The sequence below is a fragment of the Oryza brachyantha genome, chromosome 1 (assembly GCF_000231095.2).
Source record: "Oryza brachyantha chromosome 1, ObraRS2, whole genome shotgun sequence".
In the NCBI taxonomy this organism is placed as follows: domain Eukaryota; kingdom Viridiplantae; phylum Streptophyta; class Magnoliopsida; order Poales; family Poaceae; genus Oryza; species Oryza brachyantha.
Genome location: NC_023163.2, coordinates 30524881 through 30538272, shown reverse-complemented (window position 1 = coordinate 30538272; position 13392 = coordinate 30524881). Strand labels below are relative to the sequence as shown.

The 13392-nt window shown below is 44.2% G+C and overlaps 3 protein-coding genes across 7 annotated transcripts; 2 read left to right on the top strand and 1 right to left on the bottom strand.

Annotated features, from left to right (window-relative positions):
- The first annotated feature begins 1005 nt into the window (after window positions 1–1005).
- LOC102702346 lies at window positions 1006–2256 on the top strand. The gene has a single exon (XM_006646526.2). The coding sequence runs from the start codon at window positions 1006–1008 to the stop codon at window positions 2254–2256; it is 1251 nt and encodes a 416-aa protein (XP_006646589.2).
- Window positions 2257–4803: 2547 nt separating this feature from the next.
- Window positions 4804–5364, top strand: LOC102702066. Its single transcript, XM_006646525.2, has one exon. It carries the CDS (start codon window positions 4804–4806, stop codon window positions 5362–5364), a length of 561 nt encoding a protein of 186 aa, XP_006646588.2.
- Window positions 5365–7799: 2435 nt separating this feature from the next.
- Window positions 7800–11527, bottom strand: LOC102717477 (pentatricopeptide repeat-containing protein At2g36240). 5 transcript variants are annotated; one of them, XM_015837907.2, is made up of 3 exons: window positions 9737–11527; window positions 8611–9170; window positions 7800–8097 (listed from the first exon to the last, which is right to left on the bottom strand). In XM_015837907.2, exon 1 carries the CDS (start codon window positions 11470–11472, stop codon window positions 9946–9948), a length of 1527 nt encoding a protein of 508 aa, XP_015693393.1. In that variant the 5' UTR covers window positions 11473–11527; the 3' UTR covers window positions 7800–8097; window positions 8611–9170; window positions 9737–9945. The 5 variants fall into 5 exon arrangements, with proteins under 5 accessions (XP_015693393.1, XP_015693392.1, XP_015693391.1 ...); XM_015837906.2 differs by lacking the exon at window positions 7800–8097 and having other exon boundaries at window positions 8111–8829; window positions 9018–9170; XM_015837905.2 differs by lacking the exon at window positions 7800–8097 and having other exon boundaries at window positions 8111–9170.
- Window positions 11528–13392: the final 1865 nt, after the last annotated feature.

Sequence of the window (13392 nt, the reverse complement as noted above, 5' to 3'; positions counted from 1 at the left end):
GGCGTCCGCTCGTCTCCACGCTCAATGACAGTGGGCCCAGGTGTTATTTCGTCCGTCCGATCAGAAGGGAGAAAATCGTGTCCGTCCAAATCCTTCCGTATCAAAAAGGAGAAAAAAAAATTACACCGTTTTGCGGTGAGTTGCCGGCCCACCGTACCTTGCGTGGGCCGGCCGGCACCAAACGATCACTTTTGTGATCTGAAAAAATATTCAGAAAACAGGCGGCAAAAAGAACACCTGAGTGGCTGAATCTGAATCAAGCACGCACCGGTTCTTCATAATTGGAGATAATATTGTAGACTGATAAATTATATTTTTATAATATAAAGCTAAAAAATATATTAGAACAAGTTTTCTAAGTAATACTGTTGTAGAAATTTTGTATAGAAATTGTAGTTTTGGATGCGTTGCACAAATGATCTGTACATTATCCATCAACCATAATCTGAAAAGATTGCCCGGTAGTGAACCAAACATGGAATCAAGATACATATACTAACTGAAAACATTAAGCTTGCATCGTCCTCTCTCGACAGAAAGCACTTTTTTGCAGATCATGGCAGATTGGCAGCCATTCTTCGGCTGGATGAATGGGTACAAGTTTGTGATTTTGGGTCGGTGGCAGAGAAGGAAGGAAGCTCTCTTGCCAAGCCATGAAAAATTCCTTTGGCTACTTCTACTAGCTGGTAGTACCAGTGTAAGCAGCAACAGGCCAACAAGACAACATGTTCAGACAGGCAGACATGATGGCTAAGTTGCTTGCCTCGGTCACAAATCCAAGGATACCTTCCTTGCCTCCCTTTCCCTCCAAAATTCTCACTTCTTGCTTCTTCTTCTTCTTCTTCGTCGTCGTCGTCGTCGTCCAAGAGTATGGATGGTGAGTTGCTGAGTGAGGTAGAGGAAGAAGAAGCCAAGAACCTCTCACAGTTCCATTTCAATCCTCCTCTCTTCTCTTCTCTCTCTCGCTCGCTCGCTCGCTCGCTCACTTGCGCGGCTTGCTGAGACATGGGCAAGCAGCCGGCAGCGGCGGCGGCGGGCGGTGGCGAGCCGAGGAGCCGTGCGCGTGCGTCCGGCACTGCCCCGCCGGCGCGTCACCGCGAAGAGATTGCCCACGGCGTACGGCATGCCGTGGCGCCGGGCGACGGTGGCGGCGCTGGTACCAGCGCCGCCGCCGCGGCAGGAGATCGTTCGTACAGCCGACATGCTATCTCCCATGAACACCAGAGGGTACAGTTCAAGGAGGGGCAGACGGGGGTTCATGACGGCCGGAGACACGCGCAATACGGGCCGGAGCAACCGCCGGTTCACGGCGACGGCGGGGCCGAAGCCCCGGCGGGGAGCAAGCCGGGACAGCCGTACTATATGTCGCCGTGGCAGAAAAGGTCGCGGCAACCTGTCCGACCGCCGATCCAAGAACCGCACGTGCTCACGCACGAAAAACGGCCGGCGATGCCCGCCGTGCCAGGAGGAACAACACGGCAGGAGAACACCCTGACCAATCAGAAGACTATCGAGCGCACCAGCACGATCAGGGACGACGACGACGTCGGAGGCGGCGGCGTCCCTCACGGCGGTCTGCCGCCGGCCGGCGTCTGGCCGGAAGGACGTCCGTCGCCGTCGAGGCCGAGGACCAAATCGCCGAGCCTCTTCCATCCGACGAAAAAGAAGAGGCAGCCAGTGGCGTTCTGCTTCACCGCGTGCTGCATCCTCTTCTGGCTGCTCGTCATCGCCGTCGGCACGGCCGTGCTCGTCATCTTCCTCATCTACCACCCGCAGTCCCCCAAGATGCAGGTCACCTCCGCCACCCTGAACGCCGGGTACGTCGACGAGCTCGGCGGCCCCGCCGGCGGCGGCCCGCGGGCGCTCAACGCCGACCTCACCGTCCTCGCCGCCATCTACAACCCGAACACCAAGCTCCACGTCGTGCTGCGCTACATGCAGCTCGACCTCTACTTCGAGGGCAGCATGATCGCCACGCAGGCGGTGTGGCCGGCGCCGCTGCACGAGGGCCCCCGCGGCAACGTGCTCCGGAGCGTGCACCTGGTGGTCAGCGAGGTCACCATGACGCAGGAGGACGTGGCCGTGTGGCAGAGGGCGACGGGCAAGGGCGGCCCGGTGGTGCTGCAGCTCGCCGGCCGGTTCCGCGCGCAGCTCATCTTCGGCCGCTGGTTCCGCTTCAACTACTGGGTCTCGCCGCAGTGCACGCTCTGGCTCGACCCGCCGCCGAGCGGCGCGCTCCGCCGCGCGCGGTGCTGACAGCTCTCTCAAATTGCTTAATTTCTCCCCGTTTCAGGAAAATCTAGAAGAGAGCAACTACTTGTTTATTATTTTCCGTTAGCTATTTTTTTGATTGTATCAATTTGGATTCTCCTCCATTTTTTGTTGCTACCAGGGGATTATGAAACCGATAGAATTAATTAGTTGTCCTACTTGGCAAAAAGAATGTGCAGATACGAAAACAAACTGCCTAAATGTCATGTATGCATTTTTCGATTTTGCGCATTATTTGTTTTTTGTATGGTAAACTTTTGCTAAAAATTGAAGTTAGTGATAACCAGTTTAAGAAGCTTGGTGGGGAATCACCTAACAAATGCCAGTTCTGATTTTGAAATAAATCCAGGAGCCGATGCAGATAAGTAATAAGAAAACTTACAGACTAAAATGAATCGAATCTATGCGTTTGATTCTAATATGTTTCGTGCCATTTTGATGAGCTTTTACAGTGTGAAGTTAAGCATATATGTCCTTCACAACAGACGCAAACAGGCGCACTTTTGCTTTTGCTTTAGTCCAAAACATTTACGTATAGTTTATTTCTTCCTACTATATGGTGAAACCAGAACATTTATAAATTGAGAACACCGAGTCACTGACAGTATCACCTTGGAACGTACCTTTTTCGTATTTTATTTATAATATCATTGACTTTTTTATATATATTTAATTATTTATTTTATTAAAAACTTACATAATTATTATTTATTCCGTTGTGACTGAATTTAATAATAAATGTATTTTATTTATAATTTTCATGTATATGCACACAACTTTTGAATAAGACGAATAGACAAACATGTAACAGAAAAACAAAAATATTATCTATTAAAATACAGATGGAGTATTTGCTAGGTACTTTTTTCTTTCGAAACATATAATTATATTTCCAAACTTTCAAAGTACTTCCAAATTCTCAAACTTTATGTACTTTGTTTTTTTAGTGAAATTTGAAGTATTGTTTGTATGCAAAAAAAATTACCAGTATATTTGTATGTCAAAGTGCTTTTACTGGACAATGGTTTTGTGGTTATATACAATGTATTGTGTAAGAAATTGCTGGTCAGGTTGTTTTATTAAAGACCGTTTCAAAATGAAATGTGCCCTATTCTTGGATTGAGTGAGTGTAAAGATGAAGTTAAAATGACATTATAAGAAATTTACTTCTAAAAAATGTTTTGAAAAATCGTACCATTTGCCCGTTAATCCGTTCATATGTTCCCTGAGCACAAGTTTTGGTCTCTGGCCTCTGCGTATAGCAACGAAGGGAAGGGAGTACGCTCTCTTGCCAAGCCAGCGAAAAATTCCTTGGCTACCAGCTCGTAGTAGTCTAGTACGAGTAACCAGTGTAAGCAAGGATACCTTCCTTGCCTCCACTTCTACAAAATTCTCCTCTATTCCTTCCTCGTCAGTCTTGAAAAAAAAATGTGAATTATTCAGCTGAGTCCTTTATAGCACTGCAGTGTATATTAATTATTGAGTAAAGTATATGACCGGTCCTTAAACTTATGGTACGGTATCACTTTGATCTATAAATTTATAAAATGCACGTTTAGATCCATGAACTTGTTTTAATGTATCATCCAGATCCATGAACTCGTTTTAATATATTATCTAGGTCCATGATTTTAGACGTTAAAACGAGTTCATAGACCTAAACGTGCATTTTCTAAGTTTATGGACCTAACTGGTACTGTGCCATAAGTTTAAGGACCGGTCATATACTTTACTCTTAATTATTCTTTGCCGAACAGCTAAGCTATACTTTTTTTTGCAAAATATTTACATAGAAATTTACTATTTCATCTTTCTAAAATAAACTTTTAATTTATATAACTAATTCGACCGTTTATCATGTTAAACGTTTGATAAAAATCAGATAATTTTATCTTCTTCGTAGAACACACGCTTCCTCGTCTTATAAATGCATAGATACCACCCGTGAACTCCGTTCCATTTCCGTGAGCGCCTTGCTAAGACATGGGTAACCAGCCGGCGGCGCCACGGGCGGGCGGCGGCGACCCGAGACACCAAGACGAAAGCACCCCGCGCGATGGCGCCGCCGCAGCAGGGGCTCGACCGGACCGGCGGGTTCGTTTCGCGTCCCAGGAAACGGGGGCACGGTCCCCACCCGGGACGGATCAGCAGGCGCCGGTTCACGCCGGCGATGACGCCGGGACGGCCGGAGCCCCCGCGAGGATGCCGCCGCGACGGCCGTCCTACCCGCCTTCGTGGCTGAGAAGGGGCGGGGAGGGGCAACCTCGCGCCGCCGCGCCGCCACGGCCGGAAGCTGGCCACCGGCCGCCACCGGTCCCAGCAACGCACGCTCGCGTACCCGTGCCGGAAGAACCACAGGCGACGCCGTTAGCGCCGCCACCAGGTGCACGGCCGCCGAGGGCTGTCTTGCACACCAGCACACCCACGGACGGCGGCGGCGGCGCCGGCAGCGGCTTTCAGCACGAACGGCCGCCTCCGCGTGGACCTAGGTATGTGCCGCCGAGGCCTCCTCCGAAGGAAAGGAGACATCCGATGGCGCTGTGCTGCATGGCATGCTGCATCCTCTTCTGGCTGCTGGTCGTCGCCGTCGGCGTGGCCGTGCTCGTCGTCTTCCTCGTCTACCACCCCAAGCCACCCCGGCTGCGCGTGACCTCCGCCACCCTGAACACGGGGCACATCGACAGCGACGCGCGGGAGCTCAGCGCCGACCTCACCGTCCTCGCCGCCATCTCCAACCCGAACGCCAAGCTCCACATCGTGCTGCGCTACATGCAGCTCGGCCTCTACTTCGAGGGCGGCATGATCGCCGCGCAGGCGGTGTGGCCGGCGCCGCTGCACGAGGGTCCCCGCGGCACCGTGCTCCGGACCGTGCGCCTGGTGGCCAGCAACGTGACCATGGCGCCTCCGGCCGTGTTCGTGTGGCAGAACGCTACGACCAGTGGCGGGGGGCCGGTGGTGCTGGAGCTCGCCGGCCGGTTCCACACGCAGCTCAACGTCGGCCGGTGGCTGAGGTACAGATTCTGGGCCAAACCGCGGTGCACGCTCTGGCTCGACCCGCCGCCGGGCGGCGCGCTCCGGCGCTCGCAGTGCTGACCATTGCTAGGAAGAGCGAACTAATATACATGTTTGTTATTTGTCAATAGCTTGAAAGATTTTAATCTATCAATTAATTTTTTGTTTATTAGGTTTGTTTGAAGATCTCTGTTTGTTACTTACATGCTAATTTGTTTAGTTTTCTTTCTTATCATCATATTTGAATCCAACGTCTCATAAAAATCGATCGATAGATTCAGTTCTTTCAAGTGATTGACTAATAGGTGGCCCCAACTATATATATACTGCTTTATTTTCGATGATCTACAGAGATTTTTTAACCAAAGAATTTGGAATCTTTTCGGCAATTTTTGTTGCATGCATGGGACTATGAAAAACAAGGATATAATTTGATTAGGGGTTTGTGGTATAGAAATATACATGGACTCTGTTCTTCTTGACAAATGTATATATATAAACAATGTATGTAAAAGTACGATTCATTCAACGTTGCATATTTTTTTAAAAGCGGACATGACCATACCAACCGTGAAAATTTTCATGCATGTTTCATATAGCAGAAAGATAATTTATACAAACCAACGTCCAATTAGGATCATCAACAATAGTACGCAGAGGGCATAATAGCAGGCTAGCCAGCTATAAACATATTTTAAAAAGATAAAAGAGGGGAGAGAAGAAAGATGGGCTACTAATTTGTAGCCAGCTGTATACGGACTCCAAGACAAAGACAAAATGTGTGTATGACATATGGAACCATATTGATATTTTATAGGTAACTATTATATGAATTGACTATTAAATTGACCATACATAAATTGAAACCAGTAGTTAACTATACTATTGAACTTGCTCTAACACCAAGTTGGCTAACGCTATGCACTATGCTTAGGACTAGTCGAATGCGTTAGCCCCTTCGTGGTTGAGCTTTTGCTATGTGGTTAAGCGTATTTCCTATCTCAAAATAATTTTATTTTTTATCAACCACTCCCATATCAATATAAAAAAAACTACGATGTCATTTACTTTAACAAATCTCAATGTAATTGTCCCTCACTTAATCTTATTATAATACATTTGTTTCTACTTTCACTAACTCACATCATTCCATGATAAACTTATTTTGGGATAAATAAGAACCTAAGATAATCTTATTCTAGGGCAGGTGAGTATTTTATGGAAATTGTTATGCGTACAACTCAACTATCTGACTTACATACGATCCAATAATTCAGTGTCACTCGCTTGACCCCTTTGCCTAATCAACGATTATAGTGTTTCAGTCGTACGCATGTAGTACAATTGGGTCGTGCATATACCGGTACTGTTACTTTCTCATGGATGCAAACAAAAACACTTTTGTTTTTGCTTTAGTTCAAAACTTGTGCTCCATGTTTCCCAAAATACAAAGTGTTCTCATGATTGACTTAACTTTTAGGCAAATGTAGTGACATTTTTAACACCGAATATATACATTAGAAAAAAAATATTCGACAATGGATTTAATGATATTAGTATCATGTTGTACACATTGCTACATTTTTTTAATGAAACTGCTAAACCTAGAGAAATTTGTATTTAGAATAACAAAAACACTTTGAATTATAAACAGTAGTACATAACGAAGGGAGTACATATCGATGGTCCCTCCCAATGTTACCAAATACTCCATCTGTTTTGTAACATTTTTTTCTTATCTATATTTATCTAGACACAAATATAAAAATATTATTGTGAATCTATATAAGATTTAAAAATAATATAATATAGAACAGTGGAGTACAAATGGTAATCTAAAACTAAAATTGACTATCATTACCAAATTAATAGGCAAATAGCCACGCCGGTCAACCAGCGTCACAACTTCACATGGATCGATTTTACTCACGTACTGACGTGCATGAAACAATAGGGATCATCTTTTTTATTTTCCAAAGAAAAAAATCAATCGATATATTTATAAATAATTTATGAATACAACTTGTATGTACATATTATTAGCGGTCTAAAAGCAAAAATTAAAAAATAAACTACAATAAAAAGATTCTAGAATCAACTCTAAATTAAAGTTTGGGTATAGACTTAAAACAACCTAGTCAATGCTACTACTAACTTCTTTAAAAAAAACTATAACTATTTAGATTGCACGTAAACAAAAATAATTTCATCACTCGGTTGGATATTTACTTATTTTTTTGTTGCCACCTAAATAGTCATAAAAAACTAGAAAAATTAACAACATGTAACAAAAATATCAAATTTAACTATGAATGTATGCACAACATGTAACAAAAATATCAAATTTAACTATGAATGTATGCACGATCATTTTAGTTTATTTTTTGCTGCAAATTGTAGAAGTCAAATTTAAATTTGTATATTTATGAAAATGATAGCTATTTGGATGATATGAAACCACGATATCCAATCAAGGGATGAAAAGCATCTTTCATGTAACCACGAATACGGGCTCAGATCATCTGTATTACTGCAAACACGTGCTGTTTATGTAAGAAAAAAAAGTAAAAAATGTCTTAAACTGTAACAATGTCATCCGTTTTGATTGAACGGTAAAAAAAATAACCCAACTACCTTATGTAGCCCCTACAAGGCTATATGCTATTGCACACTACCCCAATGTCAGCACGTTCACAAAAAAATCTTGTGTAGAGGCGAGTGCCTTGTCGCCAGAGAAAAAAGGATTCGTCTACCATACCTTGCCGGAGCTCCGATCTCACGCACCAGTGCAGGCTTGCAGCCCTCATCGGTTCCCTTGACCCATGGCACATGAGGAAGAAGTGTTGAAGAAGAGGGCAATATGGTCCATAAATATCGTATGCAAAATGTTGGTCCAAGGGTAATTGAGACATACATAATGGCATGTTCACATTTTACAATAGTCTTAGTTGCAGTCACCCGGTTTTAGCCTTTGTAGTGGCTTATTTTTAAACCACCCTTACATGATAGCATGAATCTAACTAACCCTATAATAGCTACGTGTGCTTCTAATCGAAAAGCTTTTGTTCTGTGAAGTTAAGCATACTTCACAATAGACGCAAAGGAGGGCAAACTAGCTTTTGCTTTAGTTCAAATTTCTCATATAGTTTGTTCCTCCCTATATTAACAGATAAAGCAAACAATAACATAAAAATGACAGTTGGATGCAATGGCCAACCGCACAAGGAAGATACAGCCAATGGGATAGCCACGCGTTCTGGACAAGCCTAACTAAAATATTAACATTGTGAATATTGACAGAATATATTTGCCAAAACCTTTTGGTACCTGATGCGACACTGAATTTTTGGGTGAGGGCGTGAGGCGAAGGTAAAGCTTCCGGGGAAATTGCTCGTCATAGTCGCAGGCAGAGGATTCCTTCCTCTGTTCCTCATATCTTTTTACCTAAAAGTTTCTCAGGCTTTTGCGGTACTCTTGGCTTCCTATCTCATTCCCATCAGCGATCATTGTTTCCACCTTGCCTGCTTGCCATGGCACCACGGCCACCTAATCACATCACCAGCGTGTTAGCATGAGGGAACATCTGACACCACAGCAGCAGTAACCATCATATATTGAGTAGCAGGTCAACGGCAGCTTCCCACTCCAAGTGAGCAGCGGAGTAGCATGAGGAGGTGGTGTTCGGGCCTTCGAGGCGTGTAACAGGACGAGGACAACTTCAGCATGGAGCTCACCAGGCAGTGGCCATCTGCAGCTCAGGCCTGGCTAGTGAGTATGGCAGTCTGGCAGACCTTCTGGGTGCTAAATCCTCAGGTTTGATCCTGCACGAAATTTCCATGCTGAATTGGAGATTGGTGCAGTGATGATTGGTCCCTGACCTCAAGTTTCTGCAAAACAGAGAGAAGTTAATGAAGCATTTGATCCTTGATTAATTATCAAATGCTACTAACAAAGTTATTCAGTTATTTGAGCCAAGATACTTTAAAATCCTGATGGCATAATGCATTTCTAGTCCATGCCAAATTTATTGAGTCAAATCAATATTACCATATGGTTAAAAATGCAGCTAAAAAATGTGGTTCATGGTCATTGCAAAAATTTCCAACGGGCACTCATCCAGCCATATCTCACAGACAAAGAATGAAATATAAATCATTGTCTGAAAAAGTCTTTGCAAAACCTCTGCTCCACGCCACTCTAAAAACAATTTTTAACTTTATTTTGCAAATTCATCTTTTACTTAGGCTGCACTTGTGTAACAAAACTAAAATTTTTCAATTCACTTACCGATAAAACATTACAACCTAAGACGCTATAAATCAGTCAACATTAAAGACAAGCATGTGTTATTCCTCCTTTATCTTTTGCTCCAAAGAAGGCCTTACTAGGAAGCCAGGCTAAGTGATTAACATAAACATAGATTGCCAACCTGTATATAGATAAAGTTGCCAACCTGCTAGCAGATAGCCAGATATGATGTAGAGGCACATTGACTAAGATTGCATAAGTGTGACACAATTAAGATTTTGCAGTGTTAAGGCATAATCAGAAATATTTCAGTTGAAATCTTTCGTAAAATTCCAACCTGCACCAGAGCAATTGATAAGGTACCATATAGCATCTCTCCGAGATCCAAGCTAGCTTCATCTCTATGATATTCTTTCAGCTCGCTGCATCCCCATGCCTTGAACATTTTTCTTGTAATTGCAAAGACCTCCTGTCCCTCCCCATATGTAAGCCATCAAGCAGCCTATTGTAAGCTGTGATGTTTGGTACAAACCCTGAATCAAGCATTTCATCCAATACAGCCTTCCCCTCCTTCCTTATACCCTGCCTCCCAAAGCCCTGCACAAGAATGCTATATGTAAAAGCATCAGCCTTAAAACCTTTCTCTTTGGCCTGCAGCCTCAGCCTGTTTGCATCCACTGTCCTCCTAGCTTCACAAAGTGCCTCAAAGATATAGTTACAAGAAATGGTATCCGGAACTATCCCCTCGGCAACCATCCTGGCCATCAACCGGCATGCTTCGTCCAGTTTGCCCTCCTTCACAACGGACTCCAAAACCGTTACACCAGCAGGGACACTCAAGCAGGATAACATATTCCTCTCCAGTATCAACTCCACCAGTTCCACTGCCTTCTCCAACCTCCGAGCACGGCACAGAGACTGAACCAAATTCAAGCAATCAAAACCTTCCGGCACCACCCCATCGACCAAAAACTCGACAAAAAACTCAGCTGCAATCAGAGCCTCGCCACCATGGCACAGCCCATGGATCAGGATCTCCATGGATGCAACCGACAGCCCAAACCCAAGCTGAAGCATCTCGCGTGCAACCTTAATGCCCTCCTTGTACCTTCCTTCTCTGAAGAACCCACGCATTAGAGTGTTGAAACTCACATTGGTCGGTTGACAGCAACAGCGTCGCATCTCCTGAAACCAGCGCATTGCAGCATCAACGCCTTCAGCGCGGCAGGAGCTGTTGATGAGTATGTTGAAGGTATAGACATCCGGAGGGACGCGGTGGGTGGAGGTCATCTCGCCGTAGAAGCGGATGGTGTCCTCGTGGCGGCGGAGGCGAGCAAGGGCGTGGAGGATGATGTTGTAAAACTCGGCGGGGAGAGGTGAATCAGCGGCGCGGCGGAGGGATGCGAGGGCGTCAGACGCGGCGGGGATGTCGCCGGATGCGGCGAAGGCGAGGATGGCCTTGCGGAATGTGGGGAGGAGCTCGGGGCAGGCGAAGATGGAGTCGTCGGTGCAGGGGCATGGGCGGGAGAGGACGAGCTCGAGGAGGCGCCGGAGCGAGGGGAGGCGGCGGGAGTCCGCGAGGCGGGCGGCTAGCAGGGACGTCAGGCGGTGGTCGGGGCGGAAGGCCGGGGAGTCAGACGCGGCCGCGAGGAGGAGGTGGAGGTCGAGCGCCGCAAGGCGCGGGTGGTGGCGCGCGTGGCGGAGGATGCGGAGGAGGGCCTCCGGAGTGGACGCGTGCGCGGAGGGGAGCGCCGGGAGGGGGCTCGGCGGCGACAGGTGGGAGACGGCGAGCGGGAGGATGGGCAGGGACGGGTCGAGCGGGATGGACGACGACGCGGGGCTCTCAGCGTCTTCCTGCACGTCGACCTCCGGCGTGATGAGCCGCTGGTGCTTGGAGATGAGAGACGGGAGCTTCCGCGCGAGGCGGCGGGAGGCGGCCATCCGCCGGTCGCCGGCGGCGGAGGCGAAGGGGTTGACGAAGTGGAAATAACACAAGGCTTTTGCTGTAGTAGGGCCCATGGACTAAAGAGCGAGAGGGCCCATTTTTTTTCTTTTTGTAAGATAGCCCAAATACGATGGGCTGAATCCGGCCCAAATAATTCAGCCCACTATTAGCAGGCTGCAGGCTTCTGCTGCTGAGACCTCGTATGCCCATATAATCCTGGATTAAGTTCTTAATCCGACTCTAAAAAAATGTCCTTATAAGCCATGACCTCATCCAATCCTCGTCGGAAAAAAGATGGAAAAATTTGACGACTACGCCTGACACTGACATAACCTAACGTAGACAGAGAACATTCTTATGATAGTGACGTTAATTCATGCATACAATTTTTACCAGTCCAAGTAAACTCCCATCCTCATTTGAGGGGACTTTAGATCATTTACCATCCTACCGGAAGACGCATTCCTAAATGCCACTTTCTTCGTCTACTTTAACTATTTGTCACTGGTATCACATGTTTTGTTGATTCGGTGCCACTTTTGTCTAGTTTTGTAGTATTATAGCTATTTATGATCTTTTATCTTGATAATAATTATTTTTTAATTGTTAATTTGAATTTAAAATTTTCTAAATTATATTTTTACATGGGACACATTTACCTATATTCTAAATTTTATTGGTTCATAAACTCTTTTCTATATAATATTTAATTTATAATTTAAATTCTAGATACTTCTAAATTGTATTTATATACTAAAATTATGACAAATAAAACAATTGATATTGAGGGAAGAGTCCATCTATAAATACAATTTGCAAACAACTAAAATTTTAGTTAAAAAGAATCAGATTAGAAATACAATTTAAGATTTAAAAATAAAAAAGGTCCATGTGTAAATTAGGATAAAAGGTCAATATATAAATACAATTTAGAAGTATTTAGAATTTAAATTATAAATTAAATATATGTAGAAAAGAGTTTATGAACCAATACAATTTAGAATATAGGTAAATGGGTTTCATGTAAAAATATAATTTAGAAAATTTTAAATTCAAATTAACAATTAAAAAATAATTATTATCAAGATAAAAGATTTTATATAGCTATAATCATACAAAACTAGTCAAAAGTGGCGCTAAATCAATAAAACCTGTGATGCTAGTGGCAAATAAGTTAAAGTTGACGAAGAGAGTGGTGGGAATGCGTCTTTCGAGAGGATGGCAAATGATCCAAAGTCCCTCATTTGGGAGCTTCACGGCAATTCATGCCCTGTTTAGTTTCCAAAAACTTTTTTCAAAAACATCACATCGAATTTTTGAATATCTAAATGAAACATTAAATATATATAAACATTAAAACTAATTACATAGTTTTGGAGGAAATAGTGAGATGAATCTTTTGAGCCTAATTAGGACGTGATTATCCATAAGTGCTACAATAACTAACATGTGCTAATGACAGATTAATCAGACTCAAAAGATTCATCTCGCAGTTTTCAGGCGGATCTGAAATTTGTTTTGTAATTAGATTACGTTTAATACTTTAAATATATGTTTAAAGTTTTGATGTGATGTTTTTTAACTAAACAATGCCTCCCTCGCAATCGCCATCATCGTCACCATCTACCTATTGCCGGAAACAGTCATACCACAAGTACAGAGTACGGCAAACCGCCATCAAACCTGCATTTGACGTTGCGCTGTATCCAAACAGCATGTCTACACAGGTTCGTCTCACCGTTTTGCTGATAAACAGTGTATTTTTTACGAAAATTTTCTGTGAAACAATTATTTTAAAAACATATTAATCTATTTTTATTTTTTATAAATAATAATTAATTAATCTTGTACTATATCGCTACGTTATCCACACCAGATAACTAACCCCCATCACACCGTGTGCCGAACACGGACTT